Below are 23,230 nucleotides of genomic sequence, written 5' to 3' on the forward strand. Positions count from 1 at the left end.
TTGTCTCTCCCCATTACACTGGACAGAAATAGATAATGCAGTAATATAAGGTGGGCAGATGGGACATTAAGGGCCATACCTCTGCCAGTGCCTCAGCCTCCAGTGACTTTTGGTCCCCCAGGCTGCTGTGGCGTGTGGCCCCTGGTACAGGCCTGAGGGGGTGGCCTTCAGGGTAAGCCTTCCTGTCGGCGTAATTAATACTGCCAGCACTGCCAAACGTGGCCAGACGCCTCTTCTCTGGACTCTCCATGCGGTTCCTATTCACCGCCACTTTGTGGGGGCTGCTAGGACAAGCTGCAGCCCGCGGAGGTGTGTCAGAGCCCCGGGGAGGGCTGTTGGTCTCTCCACTGCGGCGTGGAGGAATGGTGGCCCCGTCAGAACGTAGCCTTACCCTAGGAGGAATGACATGACTGTCACACAGACTAGAATGGACACTGATCCAAAGTCTGTTCGAAACATTTAATAACTCCACAGTAATACATTTGAGGAGGTTAGTTAGACTCCTTAGTGGCTACATACATTTTATTGTAATGATATACCCATTGATTCTTGAACAATATACTGTAATGTATGAATGCTTTATGAGCTTAGTATATTGGTATTAATTCAATGGAAAACAAACCAGTCATTCTTTTGGATTCCGGCTGCTTTTTGTTGTTTTCCCTGTGATCACACACAGCTTATTGATATTTTAAATGTACTGCACTGTGAAGCTAGAAAATAAGACCCTTAGAGAGGATATTCACAGCTGTTTCGCAAGCATTTGTCAAACCATTCAAGTAATAGTGCCAATATAAGAATTTATCACATATCATGTTCAAATAATTTCTAAAGGCTTTTGTTGAGCCTCACAATCGATTTAAAATATTCTGGACAATTTGGTCTCTGGACTTGGATTGGATTTGTGGCACAAATGCTAAAATGCTTGCCGGGAAACTAAACTAAAGCATGGATTCTGTCATGGTGCGGTGGGCAGCAGCGCCACCGTGCCATATATTCTCAAGTTCCCATATCACCCGAACACATCCCAGACTGTAACATGTCTCCAATCTTTCACACCAGGTCCCAATTTGTGTCGTTTCTATGTGTTTAAATTAAATAAATACGTTTCCCCTCTGCTCCCCACATTGTGGATCATTGTTGCTGTTATGTCTGTTCGTATGCCGGTGAGTGTTGTTTGATGTACTGTTTGAATGTTAGTTGTTAAGACGCGTTGTCGTGCACTTTATTTTCATTCAGTCCTTAGTATCGTTTTCCGTTCGTGTTCGGTTTGTTTTGTTTGTTTTCATTAAAACCCACGAACAAGAGAAAAGCCTGCGCCTGGTTCCTTCACCAACACTACACCACAACTACAGCGTTACAGATTCCTATTTATCATTGGTTTCCTTACCCTTTAAGCAATCCATAAACAATGTGCCATTTACTTATTTGGGTGAACCTTTCCTTTAACATCCGCTATTCTAAAAGTAATAGCTGTGATCACACACTGCTTTTTATCCACAATTGTACTTCGGCCAATTGTAAAGGGACCTACATAACCTATGGATGGTAATTTCTTGCATCCATAGCTATATCCATGCATTTCAATGTGGTTACTTTAGGCCTATCCCCTAAATTCTTAGTTTTGAGCCAATACCACGTGACCAGTTAATATTGTTTCAACCAAGGATTTTATGAGATTTGTGATTTTATCTTTTAACTTAGATTTGTACATGTAGGCAACTTAAGATTTTGAGAATGGAGAAACATTTTAATAAATAGTCCTTCCAAATTGTTACCCACCTCCCCATGACTCCTCCAAAGTTATATTCAGGGGAGTGTTCACAGGGTGATGGGACATCGTTTTTGGATGAGGCCTTGTCATCCAGCAGCGGCCCACTGCTTGCCTCGCTGTCTGCCTTCTGACTGAGATTATCTGAGAATGCATCATCACTGAGAGGTGTGGGACAAAGAGATACAGCATGCACATTATTCATACAGTTGGTGAACTTATTTGGACAGTTGTTTCTTCAAAATAATTGTTCCTTATTTATAGCAGGCTCTGGTTGAAGTCAGGCTCTCTTTCAGACAGATATTGCAGCCACATGGCTGAATACTTTGACCATTGTGTAAATAGCAATCTGATACACTTGCCCAAATCAACATCCAAATGGATTCATGAAAAAGGAATCAGCAATAATTAACTACTAAGAACTTCTGTTGACTGATTACAAACCGGGTATGAATATCAGAGGGTATTTTTTATTATTTCATTAGGGGTTCATCAGTGAATCTATTTAGAAGTTGGTGAAAGGATAAGATCCTATAGTACCAAATTACCAATCTTCACGTAACATGATATTTGAAATCAATTGACAAAGGTCTTCCAGGCTTGTAGGTCAAAAAACATGTCCGCTGCTGACAAACATTTAATTGGACATGGTTTTGAACATATATGAACACAACTCCTACACTAATAATCATATAATAATAAAACTTAGTACCTAAATAATAGAAATGCCTTGAATAAAGTAGTGCAAGCAATTTCCAATCAATTGTGGCTCAACTGAGGCTTGATGCAGGCCCTTATAGATGATTTGCAGATGATGCATATTAAGGAATGCTTATATTGGTTCTATTACTTGAATAGTATTTGTTTCAAAATTACCACATAATAATGGTGCAAATTTTTTAATTTTAAGCATGTCAAATTCAAATAATCCCTAAGGGCTTTTGTTCAGCTACAAAATACATTTCTAATACTTTTGGCAATGTTATAATATCAGTCTCCAGAGTTGGATGGGATTTGTGCTGGTAATGCCAAGGCAAGCCAGACTCTGGTAAATCTGTCCATGATAAGTAATTTATTAACCCTATCAATCTAATGTTTAAAATGTTCAATCTGTGAACATTTTACCTGAATGCCATGCCCTAATTGTTTGTCTCACAATAAAGTGTCATACCAAATTATTTTCAGGACATCCAGGGCTACAAGTGGAATGTAAAAGAATCGGACATAAAAATGCTTAACTTTCCTATATTTTTTTTTTTTATGAATGTCAATTAAAAAAATAGGCCCATCTGCTAATAACAAACAGCCATGTTCACAACTGCAACTGTATCATATCCTACATTTTTTAGAACAATTTATTTCGCAGGGGTTAATTAATGGGGGTTGAATTTAGCCAAGTTAAAAATGAATAGCCAAAGTGATAAATCTGATAACTTTTACGGTTTCTTCATCTGCCTCTCCACCTAACTTACCGACAGGCTTATTTACACTCAGACTGCTCTTCACTGAAGGTCAGTGTTAACCAGTGGTTGCTACTCACAGGTCCTGCACCACGATGTACTGGTGTGGGATCAGTCCATCCACACCATTGTGTCGTCCCTCCCACCAGTCCTCTGAGGCGCGGTGGTACAGCAGAAGTGACGCTCCTTTCTTAAAGGACAGCTCCCGGGGGCTGCGCCCCACATAGTCAAACTTTGCTATGGCTTCAATCTGCTCAACCTCTGTGGGTGGGAAAAAAACAGCACGAGTCACTAGTGGGCCAATCGTTGTTTCTTGGTGTGTTGGCTTTACTTGCGTCCCATCGAGATAAAGCACCCTTAAACTTCAATTTGTGTGTGACTGTGTGTTGACATTTTAGAACGAAAATCCTCATGTGGAAAAAGGGGTTAGCTTTAGGGAAAATGTTACCGTTGTGGTTAAGGTTAGGTTTATGAGTTAGGTTCAGGAGTTGATGTTAGGTGTAGGGTTGTAGGATAAAGATTCCTAAAATGTGGGTGTGTGACTCATTTCCATTGTGTGTGACTCAACACCGCTGCATCACTGAATTCATTAAAAGAAACATGTAGTACCTTGTTCTAATGACTTGAACCTAAACGATGTGGTCAAACAATGACAGCATGTTTTCATATTCACTGACAATGGCCTCAGGCTACTCTAGTGCTCAAGTTCAAAATACAGTCCAGGAGTAACTACACTACTTCTCAGTCAGAATTGCCCGCAGGGCAAGACAACAGTGTCAATTTAATGGCTGAGGTTGTTCTTCAGACCCTCAACTGAGACACAGGAGTCTCTGAGAGACAAAGAGCAAGAGGGGATAAGATGGTATACCTGAGTTAAAGAGAAAAGAGAATGAGTTGCAGCATTACAATATAAACTTGATTCAATTACAGAGGGGACGGTCACAGTTTGAGTGATGAAATTAGATTCAAAGCATTGTTGTGGGTTGAAGAGGAGCTTCAAGTGCAGCTGCTAACAATTTAGATCTTCCACTGACAGTTACAGTAGCTTGCCTAATTTAAGCACAAACACAAGATCCTCTGCTTTCGCACATGATTAACCACCATCCTTGACAACATTCTCATCATTTGAGCTATACAAAAGGTCCAATTTTATACGCCAACGGCAACATTTGAAGCTAGCTGTGGAGTGAGCTTAACACAGTTACACTCACTCCTTCTAAACCTGCTACACAGCAAGCTACTCTGAGCCTTTGATTTGCGCCCAATTCAATGACCGATAGCCATAAGAAACAGATAAGCAGAGCAAGTGCAGAGGCAGAAAGGCTAGCCTCTATTTGTCTATAAGAAAACAAACATCTGTCACCATTCAACCCTGGATCAGATGAGATTATAAGACCTGTCTTGCATGCATGCGCACACACACACAGACACACTTTCACCCCCTGGTGCAAGGCTGATCAATCACACAAAGAACCTGGTGACTTGGAACACACGCAACCTTGAGCACTTTGGCTAGGGAACATGCGCCATAGAGATATGCACTATTACTGAGATTTGCAAAAGTGATCCGAGCTAATCCCCAGGCTGTCAGATTTCCCATTTAGATATCCATGTCGAGGCAGGTGTGTCTGACTGACTGGACTTGACCACTAGTACTGCAGCCATGCCTCATTGTGTCTCACAATGGGCCGGGCCAGACGGAGGTCAGGGGTCAGCCAGGGTTAAGCACGTATAAAATTAATCGTCTCCCAGCAGGGAATCTCCAAGTCATCCAAAAAGCCCAATCAGTTCCATTAAGAGCTCCACCCAGGGGTGAAATTACCTACAGTGACAGGGAGCAAGAGGGAGGAAGAGGGAGGAAGAGGAGGAGGAGATGAAGCAGAAAGAGGAGGAGGAGAGAACAGACACAAAAGGACAGGGTAATATTGTTTCTTTGTCTCCCTTGTTCCAAGTGTAGATTCAGCCTGAGGCATTCAGACCAATTAAACAGAGCTTTTTCCATTCTTCAGCTGCGCAATAATTTGTCTGGACAATATATTGTGAATACCTGAATGAAACAACATACAGATTTTTATAATACCATCTATATATATATATATATAACATATCTTGATCCAGTGCTGAATTGAATGGAACGTTCTACAAATTGGACCAATACAACTGTCAGTAATGTTTAACCTAGTTCAAAAAGCCCAATAAAACATTCTGTTCCATTTCAGGGTCATGCACTACTGGTAAAACACATGTAGAATTGTTATTATTCAGAAAAATAAATACTGCAAGTATGTCAACATGTGGAAAAATGCTGTGAGATGATACTTCAGCAGTATTGCCCAGACATTTCTAATAATAACATTTCTGTCTGTGTGCACTGAGGGAATGATACTTGTGATCACAATATTCCAACGAATCGGTTTTTTCCTGCAAAACTAGAAGAAAGACTCAGATAAAGACTCAAGGGGGAGGCCACAACAGACAAACTAAAAAAGGCCCCCGATGGGTTTTCTGTTGTTTCAACCTCCAGGGTCAAGACTGAGAGGAAAGTGTAGCTGTGGCAGGCTGTAGGACCATGTTTTTTTAATCCAGTGTGGAAGCCAGCCTGTTGAGCAATGCATCGCCCCAGGTTTGAGAATAGCCAAGACAGAAACATGTAACTCTCATTTCCAATAACACTAATTAAACAGAGCGAGACCACAATTCAGTGCTAGGAGCCCTGCCCTCTCTGTCAGTGCTCTGTACTCTACTGTCTGCAGGCCGAGCTGTGGAGGGCAGTCAGCCTTTGTCCTGGTGTTTGGTTCGGAGGGCTGGAGAGGGTGTCGGCACTCATTACTGACACACTCATCACTACAGATTGCGCTTTCTGATTGGGTTATCCTAGTCTTGCCTAGCCTAGCATAGGACAGTACAGACACTAACTGCTGAAAGTTAACAGATCGGATCTCTGGTGTACTATTGTTTTGGATTGCAGAGTGACTTTAGCCCAATTATTCTGTCATGGAACTGAGGAGAAACAGGAAAATACAAAGGCATAAAGAAAGAGGTCCCAAGGGAACTGTTTATCATTGCTGAACAAAGAGAGAGCAAGGGATGGGAGAGGGAGACAATAAGAGGTGGGGGTTGCCAACAACATACACATAACCTTGTCATAGGCTTCAAGCGTGATTTGCTCCTTTGCAGCACAACGCTGTCACAGTCTGTCTGAGCTGTGTCTAGTTCTCTCCTTCAGTCTATAGAACACACAGAATAAGGTCAGTCAGCGCTCAGGGCAAGTCTATCTACAGAGCTTTACACTCCATATCACATTCACACTGAGCACATCCAACAATCACATGCAATACCTCTCCTGTCCAAATACGAACAGAGACTGAAACAACCACATACAACCTTTTCCCCTATGTATATTTAAACTGTTTATGAGCCAGTGTTTCCCCTATGTATATTAACAACTGTTTATAACCTAGTGTTTCCACTAAGTATTTTAACAACTGTTTATAACCCAGTGTTTCCCCTGTTCTTAAATGGTAACAATTTGTTTGTAGTTCTGTCCATCTGTAGATGCTCTGCAGACTAGCAACATGTCAACTATCTTCTAACCTTAAATACCTTAAATACACATGTCTCTGGGAGATCCAGTTGTTTAGTACAATTCCTAACAAAAAGTACATTACGAAGACTCAAGAACATTCAAAGCAAATCCGGAATAAGGATAAGCAACAATCAGGGCTAGGTTTTACACACATTTCCAAGGCATTGAATATCCCCCGGAATAAAGCCCATGATTAAGAAATGAAGGAAGTAAGGCACAACTGTGAATCTGTCTAGAGTAGGGCGTATTAAAAAGTGTTCGGGCAAAAAGGACACTACCTTGGGAAGCCACCAAGTGGGTTTAGAGTCGCCACTTCAAAGGCTGCTGAGCTGGGAGACAGTGCATACTGCAACAATAGCCCTGAGATTATATGGTCTAATGAGACCAAAATAGAACACTGCACATAATATTGAGAAAACCATCTCTACCGTGAGGCATGGTGGTGGCAGCATCATACTGTGGGGATGCCTCTCCGCATCAGGGCATGGAAAACTTGTAGATAGAGGGCTACATGGATGCAGCAAAGTACAGACAAATCCTGGAATAAAACCCACTGAAGTCTGCAAGAGATTTGGGGTGATTTTATTGGAAGATTCATATTCTAGCAGGACAATGACCTCAAACATACAACCACTTGAGTGGTTTAAAACAAAAAGGTCAATGTCCAGTCCAGACCTCAATCCAACTGAGAATCTGTGACCGAGGTAAGAAACTCTGGTCACACCCTCAACCCCTGCATGCTACCTCTGTCACTGCTGCTGGGAAGAAAGGGGAAAAACTGGATAACTGTGTCAGCTGTCTATCAGCAGCATAACATATATTATTTAGCTGATGCTATATATGATATTTCGGATAAACATGTCCCTCTTTATGACAAGGGCATGGTCTATAGATGAATCACTTTCTCTGGACTGACTAACCACTTTAAGACTGAACGCTACATTGCTTGAATTGCATCTTCAATATAACAAGCTGAAGGTTAGCCGCATTGCTACAGTACAATAGCTGTTTCTGCATCTGATCTCAATTATAAAGGCGTCCAGCCCAGACACACAGATCTGCAGCGCTGCAGTACACAGCAGACCCACTGGTGACTGGGAAGTCAGCCAGACAGACAGTAGGGCCATGAGATAAAACAAACCTGCCAAATTTACCAGAACAACCTCTGCCGTTATATAGTATGTTTTAATTGTCGATAAGCATGGCTTATGACTCAGAACTGAACCACATGAATAAAGAAAATACAGCTACAAAAACAAAGAGTAATAAACCTGAAGATAACATGGAACAAACGCATCTTAAGAAGTTCTGAAACAATCAACTGACAAATTACAATTTGCGAACAATTACAACTACAGAACACTTATATGAATCAGTCACCCAAACAGTTTCTCTACAGTGTACCATTTACAATTCAGAGATTTACAAACAGCAGACACACATAAATATACAATTAGTATTTTTCAGGGGAAATCTGGGTTAGGTTATTTTCTGAAGGGCACAACAAAGTGCCTGGAAAAGATGTTACTGACCATCATCACTGGTGTGTGGCTCTGTCCCATTGTCAGCCTCATCGATGGTGCCTGGCTCACTATGGGGACTGTCACTGTGGAGGCAGACAGGGACAGAGAGACAGAGAGAGAGAGCAAGACAGAGAGAGAGAACAATAGAGAGAGAGAGACAGTGAGAGAGACAGAGGTAGTGAGAGAGACAGAGAAACAGAGAGACAGACAGAGAGAGACAAAGAGAGGGAGACAGAGAGAAAGGGCCAGTCAGTCTCTCCTCCATTTTTTGGCCTTCAGTATAACTTAAGGTAATTGAGAAGGAACTTACAGGAAAAGGCACTTGTATGAATTTAGATGGTCATTCACCTACTTTTTCCACTACCACATTAAGCAAATTACTTTTATTGAGGGTGGATTTGAAAATATACATTTATAATTTTCCTGCAGTTCAATTCTTCATGAAATTAGAAGTAGCATTTGTTGTTTTTAAAGGTGTACTTCTGTTTCTCCTCAGACAAAATGATGTACATGGGCAACAGATTTAAAGTGTTCTTGATGAAAGTTGACTTTCAAATCCTCCAATAGTTTAATGAATTCGAATCTCCTGGACCACCCAATCACTTACTTGTTTCCCAGGCTGGTAATCATTTGGTTTATCTAATTCCTCATCCTCTCTGTCCACTGTTTCAAAAAAGGTAAATATAGGCGAGGTGGCAATTATACCAAATGCTTCAGATACCAAAGAGAGGATTTTGGATGGAATGAAAAAAAATCCCAAGGTCTAAACAAATGACTTCTCCAGCAAATATGAGTTACAGTTATGGAATGTTTCTATCAATGCAGATGAAATGTCATTATTTTAATCACCAGAGAGGAAGATGCAAAACAAGAGGGTGAAAGCTCCAAAGCTGTCTACATTTAGCAGTTACTGATTAAACAAATGAGGAGGTCTTTTATGGGGCGAGAGTGTCAGATTCAGTAGAGTGAAGCGTGCTGATATACGTGGGATGCGTTATATTAAAGTCCCTGTTCATGACGTTCTCTGCATATGGACAAGGCTAGCACATCTCTAGATCTATTGATGCAGGTGGCTGACATACAGATGTGTTCATAAGTTTGCATACCTTGGCAGAAATGTTGAAATTTTGGCATTGATTTTGAAAATATGACAGATCATGCAAAAAAACATTATTTTATTTAAGGATAGTGATCACACATCATTTATTATCACATAGTTGTTTGGCTCCTTTTTAAATCATAATGATATCACCCAAATGGCCCTAATCAAAAGTTTACATAGCCTTAAATGTTTGGCCTTGTTACAGACACACAAGGTGACACACACAGGTGGCTTAAATTGCAGTTAGTGTCTACGTATAAATAGTCAATTTGTTTGTTAGCTCTCACGTGGATGCACTGAGCAGGCTAGATACTGAGCCATGGGGAGCAGAAAAGAACTATCAAAAGACCTGCATAACAAGGTAAAGGAACTTTATAAAGTTGGAAAAGGATATGAAAAGATATCCAAAGCCTTGCAAATGCCAATTGGTACTGTTCAATCACTTATTAGGAAGTAGAAAATGTGTTGATATCTTGATACCAAGACAAGGTCAGGTAGACCATGAAAGAATTCAGCCAAAACTGACAAAAGTTCAGGATACAAAGAAAAACCCACAGGTAACCTCAGGAGAAATACAGGCTGCTCTGGAAAAAGGTGATGTAGTTGTTTCAAGGAGCACAATACAACGATACTTGAAAAAAAAATGAACTGCATGGTTGAGTTGCCAGAAAGAAGCCTTTACTGCGCCAATGCCACAAAAAAGCCTGGTTACAATATGCCAAACAACACCTTGACACGCCTCACAGCTTCTGGCACATTATAATTTGGAGTGACGAGACCAAAATAGAGCTTTGTGGTCACAACCATAAGCGCTATGTTTGGAGAGGTGTCAACAAGGCCTATAGTGAACAGAATACCATCCCCATTGTGAAGCATGGTTGTGGCTCACTGATGTTTTGGGGTTGTGTGAGCTCTAAAGGCACAAGGAATCTTATGAAAATTCACAGCAAGAATAATGCAGCATGTTATTAGAATATACCGGCAGACAATTTGCATTCTTCTGCATGAAAGCTGCGCATGGGACACTCTTGGACTTTCTAGCACAACAATAACCCTAAGCACAAGGCCAAGTTGACCCTCCAGTGGTAACAGCAGAAAAAGGACAAGGTTCTGGAGTGGTCATCACTGTCTCCTGACCTTAATATCATTGAGCCACTCTGGGGAGATCTCAAACGTGCGGTTCATGCAAGACGACCAAAGACTTTCCTTGACCTGGAGGCATTTTGCCCAGATGAATGGGCAGCTATACCACCTGCGAGAATTCTGGGCCTCATAGACAACTATTACAAAAGATTGCATGCTGTCATTGATGCTAAAGGGGGCAATACACAATATTAAGAACTAAGGGTAGACTTTTGAAAAGGGGTCAGTTCATTTCTTTCTTTGTTGCCATGTTTTGTTTTATGTTTGAGCCATTCTGTTATGACCTACAGTTGAATGTGAATCCCATAAGTAATAAAAAAATGTTGCCTGCTCACTCATGTTTCCTTTACAGATAGTACATATATTGCCAATTCTTGAAGGGAATGCAAACTTTTGAGCACAACTGTATGTCATATGATAACCCCATAGGAGTGTTAATGAACTCAGACCTCTTCCACACACTCCAAATACCACTGGTCTCACCACTAAATCCAACAGGTCTATATTGGTGCTACAGGGGGTTACCCTAGCGGTAGTATTATGGCTTCAGTGATGGGGATTCAGTGTGCCTATCTCTAAGATGTCGAGCCCCCAGGTCAAGACAACACTCACCAGTACTCCTCTCCTCCAGTCATGCACTTCTCATAGACAGGCCCATCCAACTCGCGGTGACTGGGGAAGATGACCTCGTTGTGGATGATGATGGTCTTGATGACCTCATTGACGTGCGCCTGGATGGCCACTGGGTCCTGTCCGTCAGGTATGGGCATCAGGGTGGGGCCAAAGCAGATGGCCAGGTTATAGGGGTCCATCATGTTCTCATCGCTGTATTGAGACAGACTGGAGGAGAGACAGAGATAAACCATTGAACTGCGATGGTTGGATCCAATAACAAATACTGAAAGAAAAGCATTTGCAAAATAAAAGTAAGAGCTTCTGTTATGTACCAAAAAAGAACTTAAAATGTCTAAAAAGTTACACAAATACATGACGTACAATGACAACTGAAAAGCCTTTGCACACTGGTGAGAGGAATTAAAAACACTGTTAAAACACTGTTATAAAAAGGTATTAATGAATATGTTCCAGAATTTTCCCTATGAATTTTGCACTTTGTATGATATTGTATGATATTATAGCCATTCCAAATTATTATGAATTATGTCTACAGAGAATGCTGAAGTGTATAGACAATACACAAGTACCCTAATTGTTTATTATGTTGGAGGTTTTGCAAAAGTTGTATAAAGTTTTGCAAGTCTGAATGGAAACAAAAAAAAAGGCAGATTGTGCTTATGGGTTGGGTTACACAGTCTTTTTTCTGGAGTTTAGCTAAATCGTTTTGTGTATATTTTTCATAGAACCAGTTTTAGTGTGCTGGCGATTGTGAGAAACTGAAATACATTCCGCTGTCTTCCTGTTTAGCTAAGCTTCCCATACCCAGCCAGCCTTAACATGCCTGCACTTAAAAACATTTAATAGGTGCAATTAATAAACCATCTTGGTTTAGAGGGTAACGCGGCAATGCTTCCTTACAGCAGCATCAAAGCCAGGATGCAGGCCTACAGTCTCCTTACTCTCATCTGCTTTAAGAGGGGCTTATAATCAGAGCAGAGTGCACATGGACATGTGGAGTAGTAAAGAGCTACAGCTGGCCCACAGCCAAACTGTCTGAGGGGGTATAAAACACAGAGGTAAAAGTCAGGATATGGAATCAAACTCTTTGTTCTGCAGGGGAACCAAGCAAAGGGAGCATCAATAACAGGCCAGTTAAACAGGACAGGTATATTACTGGAATAAGAGTGGTGTTTCAGCGCAGGCTTGTAAATATCTTCTAAAGCGCTGCTGGCCTATGCTGTAATAGATAGGATGTTAAGCATATGGCTGTTCAATAACTCTGAAACCGAATGCCTTTTCTGTTGCAGCAGAGATTCACACGTTCCATGGAGCTTATCTGATTTACTGCAACACAGGGAATTGTATATTCCCAAGACTGTGTATGTACACTCACCTAAAGGATTATTAGGAACACCATACTAATACTGTGTTTGACCCCCTTTCCCCTTCAGAACTGCCTTAATTCTATGTGGCATTGATTCAACAAGGTGCTGAAAGCATTCTTTAGAAATGTTGGTCCATATTGATAAGATAGCATCTTGCAGTTGATGGAGATTTGTGGGATGCACATCAAGGGCACGAAGCTCCCGTTCCACCAGATCCCAAAGATGCTCTATTGGGTTGAGATCTGGTGAATGTGGGGGCCATTTCAGTACAGTGAACTCATTGTCATGTTCAAGAAACCAATTTGAAATGATTCGAGCTTTGTGACATGGTGCATTATCCTGCTGGAAGTAGCCATCAGAGGATGGGTACATGGTGGTCATAAAGGGATGGACATGGTCAGAAACAATGCTCAGGTAGGCCGTGGCATTTAAACCATGCCCAATTGGCACTAAGGGGCCTAAAGTGTGCCAAGAAAACATCCCCCACACCATTACACCACCACCACCAGCCTGCACAGTGGTAACAAGGCATGATGGATCCATGTTCTCATTCTGTTTACGCCAAATTCTGACTCTACCATCTGAATGTCTCAACAGAAATCGAGACTCATCAGACCAGGCAACATTCTTCCAGTCTTCAACTGTCCAATTTTGGTGAGCTCGTGCAAATTGTAGCCTCTTTTTCCTATTTGTAGTGGAGATGAGTGGTACCCGGTGGGATCTTCTGCTGTTGTAGCCCATCTGCCTCAAGGTTGTGCGTGTTGTGGCTTCACAAATGCTTTGCTGCATACCTCGGTTGTAACGAGTGGTTATTTCAGTCAAAGTTGCTCTTCTATCAGCTTGAATCAGCCCATTCTCCTCTGACCTCTAGCATCAACAAGGCATTTTCGCCCACAGGACTGCCGCATACTGGATGTTTTTCCCTTTTCACACCATTCTTTGTAAACCCTAGAAATGGTTGTGCATGAAAATCCCAGTAACTGAGCAGATTGTGAAATACTCAGACCGGCCCGTCTGGCACCAACAACCATGCCACGCTCAAAATTGCTTGAATCACCTTTCTTTCCCATTCTGACATTCAGTTTGGAGTTCAGGAGATTGTCTTGACCAGGACCACACCCCTAAATGCATTGAAACAACTGCCATGTGATTGGTTGATTAGATAATTGCATTAATGAGAAATTGAACAGGTGTTCCTAATAATCCTTTAGGTGAGTGTATAAAGGTGTGTAAAAAAGTGTTTAAGTGGTCCTTTTAGACATTTACCCCACACTATGAATGTACACTCTCATGACAAAGTTCATTGGTACTCTAGTATAGGAACAACTTTAATCAACAGCAGAGAACTGTAAGTTATGTCAACTTACTGATTAAGGAAAGCAAACAGGTATCTCATGACGATGATGACAGTACGAGGAAGAGTCACAATAATCTGCTGGATGTGATGGGCTCTCTCAGCACCAGATTCTAGCTCTGAAATAGAGAGCAGAGAGAGTCATAATACTGCCTGGCCCTGAGATTAATGGGAAGAAAATAAAGACATGACATATTACCACAGGGGAACATAATGCTCAATAACACCACCATGATATATTGAATTTACAGAATAAGTAGACCTTATCAGGGGGTTGGCAGTTACAATGGGGATCCAGTCGTATTTAACAGATATCTCCTCATTTAAACCACTGTATATCATGATTGGGGTCCATGAAAACACTGCATGTACTGATGTGGCCCCCACTCTCCTGTCTTCCAATTGGGTCTTTAGTAAATCCCTGGCAGGCAGACAGCTGTGGTGTTGATATTGTTTCCAGGTGTTGGCCTACGTACCTCTCGCCCCACCCTCCTGTCCCATAAAGCACTGCAGGTGGTGGGGGAGCCGAAGGGTGGCGTCTTTCACATCTATTCTGTTTTGTTCTCTACTCAGTTAAGAAACCAAAGTACATGGTGACAGACAGGGGATACGAAAGTACTGGGGCGTAGGCCCAAAGCTCCTATTTAACAACCAGATGGGTATGGTTATGGATCCAATTCGGTTACCTGGAACCCATTTTGTACATCATCCAACAGCGCAAGGTAGAACACCAGGGGGTGCCGATCCAGAGTACTCACTGATTGTAGACATGAGGTCCAGGAAGCGTTCCTTGGGGAAAAGAGGGTTCTCCAGGCCCCTGAAGTACAGCTTGAGGACCCCTGCCACCGAGTTGATGTCATGCTCATTCTGGTCGTCAATCAATGGATCTTCTCCTGAGGAAAGAGTCGAGCAGTGCAGGATGATTACTTTGAGGTGTCAGGACAGAACTGTACCAGTGGCAACATGAACCAACAAAGAAAAAGTATTACTGCTTATGAACACTCTAGCAAATACCTGGGCTTGGCTGGCCTAGCGGTCTAAGCTGCTGTCTCCGGTGCACATACTGTCAACTGCTGCAGCGCTTTTGAATCCCACATACTGCTATTTCTGCACACTCTCTGCTCTACATCCCCCAGCCTGAAAATACCTGATGCTTCAAAATACAGTAGATTTAAAATACTCGCTTGCTTTATATGGGTAACTATATGTTCCCTAAAATAATATGAAGATACTCATGCCTGAAGTTCAGTCGGTGTGTTATGTTATTGATCATGAGTCGTAGGGGCAATAACTAAAAGCTTACCCAGCGTTTATTAGCTCAAGTCTCACTAGGGACCTACCTCTCTCAAAGGAGTTTTTAATATCATTGACCTCCACCTGGGAGCCAGGCACACGGAATATGCCCTGCTGCTGCAGCCCTGCAACAAGACAGACACATTGAGTCAGAGCCCACCATCATCCCCACCCACTAACGGTTTCTACATGAAAGGCCCAAGCTGACACACAACACAGAGTAGGGAATGTAATCTGGTTGTAAAGAGGCGTGTGTTTTTCTCCTTCCATGAGAGGTCCCCTCATTCTACACCACATGGTTTCTGTTAAAGACACCCCCCCCCCTCCCCATCAGTTTGTGGGACTTTCATTAGGTCACGTGAAAGGAGGGGGTAAGGAGGGGCGTCAGGAGGCAACATCGCCTGGAGGCAACATCACTCTGGTTAGAGTCAGATGTTGAGGTAGACCGAAGGATGGAGATAGGGGGAGGGAATGTTGAAGTGATTTAGAAAACAAAGACCCAGGGGCCTGTCAGTCAGGCTGCGTGATGTGCTGCCACGCTCCTGTCACGTTATCCACTGAGGCTTAGAGCACCAGGGTCTGAGGAGGATTTCATAGCGGTTAGACCTGGAGGTGTTTCGGTAAATGGATTACCTCTGACTAGAGGTTCATCTGTCAAAGATAGGTGGAGATCACAGTTTTCCACTGGGGTTTTGAATAACCTTTATTAAAGCCCAGTGATAGAAATATCAGTAAAGGTTTGATTTAAGGATACTTACCGTACAGATTGATGTATCGAATGCAGCTTTCAACCACAAGAGGAATAGGTTGACCTGAATCCTGAAAGCAAAGCATGGTAATAGTGAGAGCACAGTATGGATGGCTGACTCTTACAGGATGAGTGGAAAACAATACACCACAAGTAACATATTATCCATATTGATTATATTGTCTATAAGAAATATCACTCCGTAATAAAATACATTTCATGATACCGTGTATAACAACCAGTTAGGCCTTAAAGTATTATGAGTATTAAGTATTATAGACCTATGCATGTGTGACACTTAGCTGTAAAACACAAATGCCTCTCTTGGATGGCTTCATAAACAGTGGCGTTCACCAACATTCACATGAGCAGCAGCAAAGTGACAGACAGAAACCACTACTATTCACAGCTCCTTGTTATTTCGGGCAAACAGTCATGAAACGAGTGGAGCGGCAGTGACGTGCTTTTGGAACTCGTTAGTATGGCTGCGTAGAGCGGCAGTGACATGCTATTGGAACTCATTAGTATGACAGCGTAGAGCGGCAGTGACATGCTATTGGAACTCATTAGTATGATAGTGTAGAGCAGCAGTGACATGCAATTGGAACTAATTAGTACGACTGTGGGGGGGGGGGGGGGAGCAGAACTCAACACATATAGCTATTAGTGTTCTTTTGTACAGCCGGCCCTCTGTGCAGCCCCAGGCACTCCCACCCCATCCTTCCACTGATAGTACCTGGTTGCGGGCACGGGCATTCCGTCTTCCCCTGGGACAGAAAGCAGCGCAGTGGAGCAAAGGAAGGGGAGGCAGAGAGGCAACACAGTTAGAGAAGCAAAGATGACAAACGGACAGATAGAGAGAGCCACCCACCCCCGACACGCCCCGAAAGGAGGCCTGAAGTATAAGTACAGGTCAGGGGATGCTGGGATGGCTTGAGTTGCAGTGAGATGGGTGTGCAGCGAGGGACAGAACCAACTAGAACACCTGAAAGGACAGGGAGACCCGCCGCCACCCTGTCTGTGAACATCGTTAGAACCATGGAGAGACGTGAAGGTGAAGGTGAGGTTACACAGTGGTTACAAGTGGAGGGAGAGCACTGAGCAGCAGGAAGGAGGAACAGAAGGAAAGAGGACCCGAGACGCCCTTCTCCTCCTGACCCACAGGGGGGGGTCATTCACACACCCCTGCCTGAGGGGGGGGTACCTTGATGAAGGTCTCCATATTGCCGTTAAACAGCTTATGGTTATAGATGGAGCGTGGCCTAGGTTTCCGCAATTTCTGTGGTTTAGGGGGGAGAGTGGGGGGCCTGGGGAGATGAAGGGTGAGGAGGGGAACAAAAACACCATATGCAGTGAAACAGTAGAACACGCAAGGCTGAAACACAACTATGAAAACATCATTTCTCAATAGCCCCGACTTCCACCTTCCTAAATGTCCTCCTGTGCTCTGTTTATCAAGAGGAAATATGTGTAGGCAGGAGGAAGTGATCCATATCCAAATGTTGAACATTCGAGCAAAACGAGACATTTTATTACTGGTGTGTGTTATTTAAACCCGATGGCGTTGCCCCTATAATTAACCCCTAAGCAGTGTCGGACTGGGTTGCTAGAAGGGTTGGGTCCCTGAGTGACTCTAGGGCACCTTCATAAAACTCCCTCTCAGCTTAATGAAAACATAACACGGGTTAATTACTCTTAATGTATAGCTGAATGTAAACATTATTAACCAAAACTAAGCTGTAGCAGTATTTAATGTTATTCTTTTAATTTGCTTTCATAAGTTACAATGTGGTTAGCCAGTACTATTGAAAGCTGTCATAGAAGATATTTGAAATGGATCCAAACTAGGAATTATGGACTAGATATTTTGTTAATAAAAAGCATACAAACACGCACACACATGCACACACACACACACAAAAGTTGTCGGTTATGTCCCACATATGGCCATCTGCCCTTAGAGGGAGGTAGAGCCTCCCACCCCGCCCCCCCACCACCACCAACCCACACACAGAACAACCCAGAAACACACCCACACCGCACCACACAAACTGCTACCCAGCAGGCCTGCTCCATCTGCACTGCGGGCCTGGAGACAGCCGGAGAAGTGACACACAGAACCATCCCTGCCACCCAGCCACAACTCTACGCACTGCCTCAACTGTTCCGCTCGCTGCTGTTGCTTGGCTTGGTATTAAAGCATGACTATAAGGTAAATGGACCAGAATACCATGGCTGTGGGTGAACATGCAGCTCTGAGAACTCCATGCTGTATATTCTGCAGTAGCTTGTTTCTTAGTTTTCTATCAGACACCCGCTAAAATCAAATTACCTTAAATATGCAACATCAGTTAATTCTGGCTGTAGACATGAAAGGCATAATCCAGGACTTTCTAAATTCTAATTTAAAATGTATTAAAAAGGATTTGATGTTTGCCCTCCATACTGTACCATGACATGCATATTAAAACCCAGTTCCATACGTTCAGTAGAAAAGGCTTCTTCAATCAAAGGCAATGGATTTAAAATGGTTTAGTTACTATAAGGCATCTTACCTCGTAGTCCCGCATTCAGCTCGTTCTCCTGCAACCACAGAACAAGACAGAAATGTCATTTAGAATATGAGTGCAAACTCCTACACCTCGGTCGGGGCCTAGTGAAGGATTGCACGGGATAATCACAGCTATTGAGCCATTTCTGAATGGTCTCGCAACAATTGCATCCCAGAGACAAAGGCATTGAGCTGTCGCTGTAGAAACCTCAGAGGGAAGTCTGTGGGGTGCAGGCCGCCCCCATAGGGAAGAAAAGGGGATCGGGTTAGAAGATGGAAGGGTGGGGACTGTGTTGTGGGGGGGGGGGGTCATCTCAAACTGGTGACACTGAGCGATGTCCGCACTGGCTCACTGAGCCCTTTGTCCCAAAGCCCTGTGAACACAGAGGCCGTCTCAACATACAGTGGGGCAAATGCATGCAGAAACCCGGAAGAACCCTCACACACATAATGAGAAACACATGCTTTTTGTCTCTCTCAGTCTCACATTCACACACACAAAACCAATAGCCCCTGCTGGTTAGCCTCAGGTAAACACATTGAGTATTGGATCAGGCAATGTAGTTGCAAATCCTCATTACCTCGGTCTCAGTCAGGAGGGATCTACCACAAACCACAGCTTAAACAGCTGCATCTATCAGCCCATTTCAAAGCAGAAAGCTGGTCAATAGATTTTATTAGCTATGGTATAGAAGAAAGAGACTTTGTCTATTAAATATAATCCATTGAGCATTGGCTGTATGTGCCTCTTTGTACAACAAGCAATAACAGTATTGTACACAATTCTAGCATTGTTTTTGTTTCCTTTCTCTCAGCTTTAGAATGAGAGATGAGAGTGATGACTGACCCATTTCTCTATACATCATGTTGGCAGTAGATGAGGCTAGTAGTGTTGTCTCTGGAGCATTCATGTGGAGAAACAACAGTGAATTTCCTGCCAGTCATTCCAGTGAGTGATAGCCTAGCTCAGCCCATTGAACCTAGAAATTACACCCCGTTCACGAGCATTGGCATAAGACAGGCTTCTGGCTAATGGCTAAATATTAAACTCTGTTTTAATGGCATACACAAACATTTTCATGTGTCTCAGTGTAAATGTAAGAATACAGTAGCAATACATTACATTACAGTAGCAATACAGTAAAAATTTTTTTGGACTGAAGTATTTGTGTTCAATGGGATGAATGCATTATGTAAAACCTAAAAACTACAGGTAATAAGAAAAATGAATTCCACTGATTCCAATCATTATGATATTGTATTTTGTATGACTAGCTGCGAAATTATCAATGAATATCTGCAGTTACTACATTCACGGATAAAAGTATTCAATAAAGATGGTCTTTTAACCTACTTGCTTCTAGATTGTCAGATATCTATACTTTCTATGTTGAAACGGTGTTGTAATCTATTTAGCTTGGTCTAATGAATGCGCCATGTGGGATTCTCCAAGGCTGCTAATAACACATTCATGCACACACAAACGCATTCACACGGACACGTACTTAATAAGCAGGACAGATTGATCACCTGAATAATTAAAAATGGTTGGTACCTGCAGCAAATGTATGTCACCCCCCCCCCCCCCCCCCCCCCCCCCCCCACACACACACACACACACACCAGCACAGGCCCAATATCACACAAACAAACAAGCTGAGGGCTATGTGCACATGAAAACACACATCACAGCAGTCTGCGGTATCAGTTCATAGAGATCTAAAGAAGACAGTGGAACATTAGGGACGCTTCAGCCGACGAATGCTGCATGTGTATGAGGCGAAATAGGGGGAGTGTGTGTGTGTGTGTGTGTGGTCTCAGCTGGTTTTGCCTGCTGTCCTTCTCTATTAGTTGAACCCCTGGTGCAGCACCAGCTGCTGAGATGGGCCGGTGCTGCTGGGAGCCGGGACATCCTGATTGATTAGGCGTAAACTGCTCACGGCTGAGGTGAAAAGGGTCCCCCTGGGAGGGGATTCTCAGATGGGTAGGGGTCTCTATTACCCAAACTCCTTTAGGACCATGTCAAAGGCTACAACATTCATGAGTGGTAGGTAACTAGATTCAGCCACGGGATAATTTGTGTCTGAGTGGATGTTGGGTGGGGGGGGGGGGGGGGGGTTCTCAATACCTGGTAAAGAATGTTTTCTGTTTTTTACTTTTGATAACTCACTTTTGAATGTATACTCTTCCCTTTCCCCTCTACAGCACCTTAAAAGAATATATGTTTGGGGAGTTTCCTCCATCATCCTCATCCTGTGTCAGCCTGTGTCATTACAGAAATGTACCAGATCAGAACATGGCCCCCCAGGCAGCCATTTTAGAGACCCATCATCCATTCCAAGGGATTCATCGCTCATAACGAGTTCGAGGCCTGGTGCTTGCCATTACACGCGAAAGGGTTTAAACACTAGGCCTGGAGCTTGCCATTGATGCCACTGTGACCAGAAAAATGAAGAGCCTTAAGAGAAGTTCTGTCAAAATGAACATTACCTTCTCCCAGTGTCTGCTTCAAGAGGTCATGCTTTGCCTGCAGTTTAATGATGAGGTTGCTGCCATTCAGGTACTCCTTGAATTTCTACAGAACATCATAGATCAGAAGAAAGCATCAGTAAGGGCATAGCCGTAATGGGAAGTTACTGGAACAGGCAGACCCACCCGCCAAACACAACGGCTAGACAATGTAATCTCACCATGAATGGCACAAATGAAATCGGTTCCAGGGGTTGATTACATTTCCATGTGATTTCCAAAGCACAGGGCTTATCATATTTGTTTTGCAGAACGGTGTGACAGCTGATGGCTGGGCGGATGATGTATGATACTATACACTTACAGCGTTCCACACTACGCGGCCACTCAAGGTCCTTTTAGTCATGGAGAAAAGGCTATAGCATACAAGTCTGTCACATTAGTGTGAAACAGATATAACAGGCTTCAGCCTTGAGACATGACCACACACATACGTGTCTGAGGGCAAAACAAGTGGGTGTGAAGGCTATGTATCGGCGTCAGATCCTCACAGTGAAGTAGAAGACCTCCGTCTCCTGCTGGTTCGCCCGTCTCTTGGCAATATTTAGTTTGCTCATGTAGGTCTCAGAGGCCACAGACTTGATGGACTCTGTGGAGCGGCTGTGCTGGAAGGCGTCGGACACATCAAAGTCCTCTACAGTCAGCATATCCTGCAGTGTCTGCATGGTGGCGTCCAGAGTTTTCCTCACCTACAGCAAGAGGACAAATCCACAACAAAGCAGGATCAAAGAGTTGCAGGCTGACTGGCAAACAACTGGACATAACTTTTCTGTTTCAACGAGAAACTAAGAAATGTTATTAGGTCGTTGAGTCAATTAGATCTATGCCTATTTGCAAACATATCTTTTGAAAAAATAAATAAATACAAAGTTATTTCAGAATACTGAAGCAATTTACTAGCAGGCTAACTGATTGATCATATTGATCCTGCTTTCAAGTATACCCCACCGCATGTCCTAGCCAGTCATCTTATCCAACTCTTTTAATAAAACAATTAAGGTTCATAAATAAATAAATAAATGAAACAGAATAACAGACAAACAGAAATGCATATCCTTCTCAGCCATCTCAACGAGTTCTTGTTTAACATAAAAGCCAGACAGATTTTTAGCGTCAGGCTTGCCTATGACACATGCAGGGGTAAGTGTAAGTGGTCACTGGCATGTCCCATTTTCAAGACAAATTGACCCAAATAACAATGGATGAGAAGTGACTGTAGCGGCACAACACCTGGCAGCCTTCAATCTAAAGCAGATGCAGGCAGTATTCATAATTACCAGACGACCTGCTGGTCAGCCATCCATCAGACAAGTGCAGAATATGAAGACTGTCTGTTCTGACTGGATGGTATTCAGGCTGCCTGTTAAAGCGCTGCAGGCTCTTTGTCTACAGCACTGAGATTGATCAGGGTCATTCCCAGTGTGGCCCAATTCATCCATTATCCGCCAGTTATATTAGTTATTATGAGACATGATGAGACACGGGCAGGAATGGATCAGATGGAGCCAAGACACAACAATCAGAGGAGGCTGTAGCTGGCCACCCACGGTCATTAGCAATTCCATTAGCACCTGCACCCACTCACAGGCAGAGGGATATATACAATATGTGTGTGTTGCTGCCACTGAAAGGGACCGTTCCACACCACAGGATAGACCCCCATCAGGTATAATGTCAAAGTGATCTGAGACCACTCAACCACACAGAATTTCTCTGGAAACTATAGAAAAATGTCTTTCTAGATTGTGTTTTTTTCTTAGAACACTTCCACCTCACTCAATTCAAGTTTATTGTAAGATCAAGTTTCTCTTAACACTGACCAACACTGACATTTTTTCAGTGTTTTTTTTAGCTCAACTCAGGGGCCAGTAAATCTGGAAGGCTTTGTATACTGTCTGATTTAAGCTGTGTCAGAAAGAAGGGCGACGGGCAACAGGGCTGTCTGGGAGAGGTTTAACAGGAGACACTTAGGGGATAAATGCTATCATGAGCCCTCACCTCCTCGTTCTCGATCTTGAGTGTGGCCAGGCGGGACTGCAGCTGGTGGTAACGCATCAGGAGTTCAGTCTGAACAGGCTGCTGGGCACTCACCTGGCACACCTGAGGGGAACACAAATACAGACTGGCATGGGCCTGGCACTAGGTCTCATAAAACATCATGTCACAG

The 23,230-nt window shown here is 43.1% G+C and overlaps 1 protein-coding gene across 3 annotated transcripts in view; it reads right to left on the bottom strand.

Moving 5' to 3' along the window:
• Nucleotides 1-23,230, bottom strand: part of srgap3 (SLIT-ROBO Rho GTPase activating protein 3) — a 102,712-nt gene that overhangs the window by 5,037 nt on the left and 74,445 nt on the right. Inside the window, exons 8-21 of one of the 3 annotated variants that reach the window (XM_020055785.2) lie at nucleotides 23,062-23,163; nucleotides 21,555-21,752; nucleotides 21,025-21,109; nucleotides 18,539-18,566; nucleotides 16,720-16,750; nucleotides 15,994-16,054; nucleotides 15,283-15,360; nucleotides 14,701-14,835; nucleotides 13,956-14,061; nucleotides 11,198-11,425; nucleotides 8,350-8,423; nucleotides 3,312-3,492; nucleotides 1,783-1,932; nucleotides 80-392 (exon numbers count right to left, since the gene is read on the bottom strand). In XM_020055785.2, the coding sequence (XP_019911344.1) occupies nucleotides 80-392; nucleotides 1,783-1,932; nucleotides 3,312-3,492; nucleotides 8,350-8,423; nucleotides 11,198-11,425; nucleotides 13,956-14,061; nucleotides 14,701-14,835; nucleotides 15,283-15,360; nucleotides 15,994-16,054; nucleotides 16,720-16,750; nucleotides 18,539-18,566; nucleotides 21,025-21,109; nucleotides 21,555-21,752; nucleotides 23,062-23,163 (1,770 nt within the window). Of the gene's footprint in view, nucleotides 1-79; nucleotides 393-1,782; nucleotides 1,933-3,311; nucleotides 3,493-8,349; nucleotides 8,424-11,197; nucleotides 11,426-13,955; nucleotides 14,062-14,700; nucleotides 14,836-15,282; nucleotides 15,361-15,993; nucleotides 16,055-16,719; nucleotides 16,751-17,187; nucleotides 17,291-18,538; nucleotides 18,567-21,024; nucleotides 21,110-21,554; nucleotides 21,753-23,061; nucleotides 23,164-23,230 lie in introns of those variants that run through there. The other 2 variants (XM_020055784.2, XM_020055786.2) reach the window with 2 other exon arrangements.

This window comes from Esox lucius, chromosome 17 (assembly GCF_011004845.1).
Source record: "Esox lucius isolate fEsoLuc1 chromosome 17, fEsoLuc1.pri, whole genome shotgun sequence".
Taxonomy (NCBI): domain Eukaryota; kingdom Metazoa; phylum Chordata; class Actinopteri; order Esociformes; family Esocidae; genus Esox; species Esox lucius.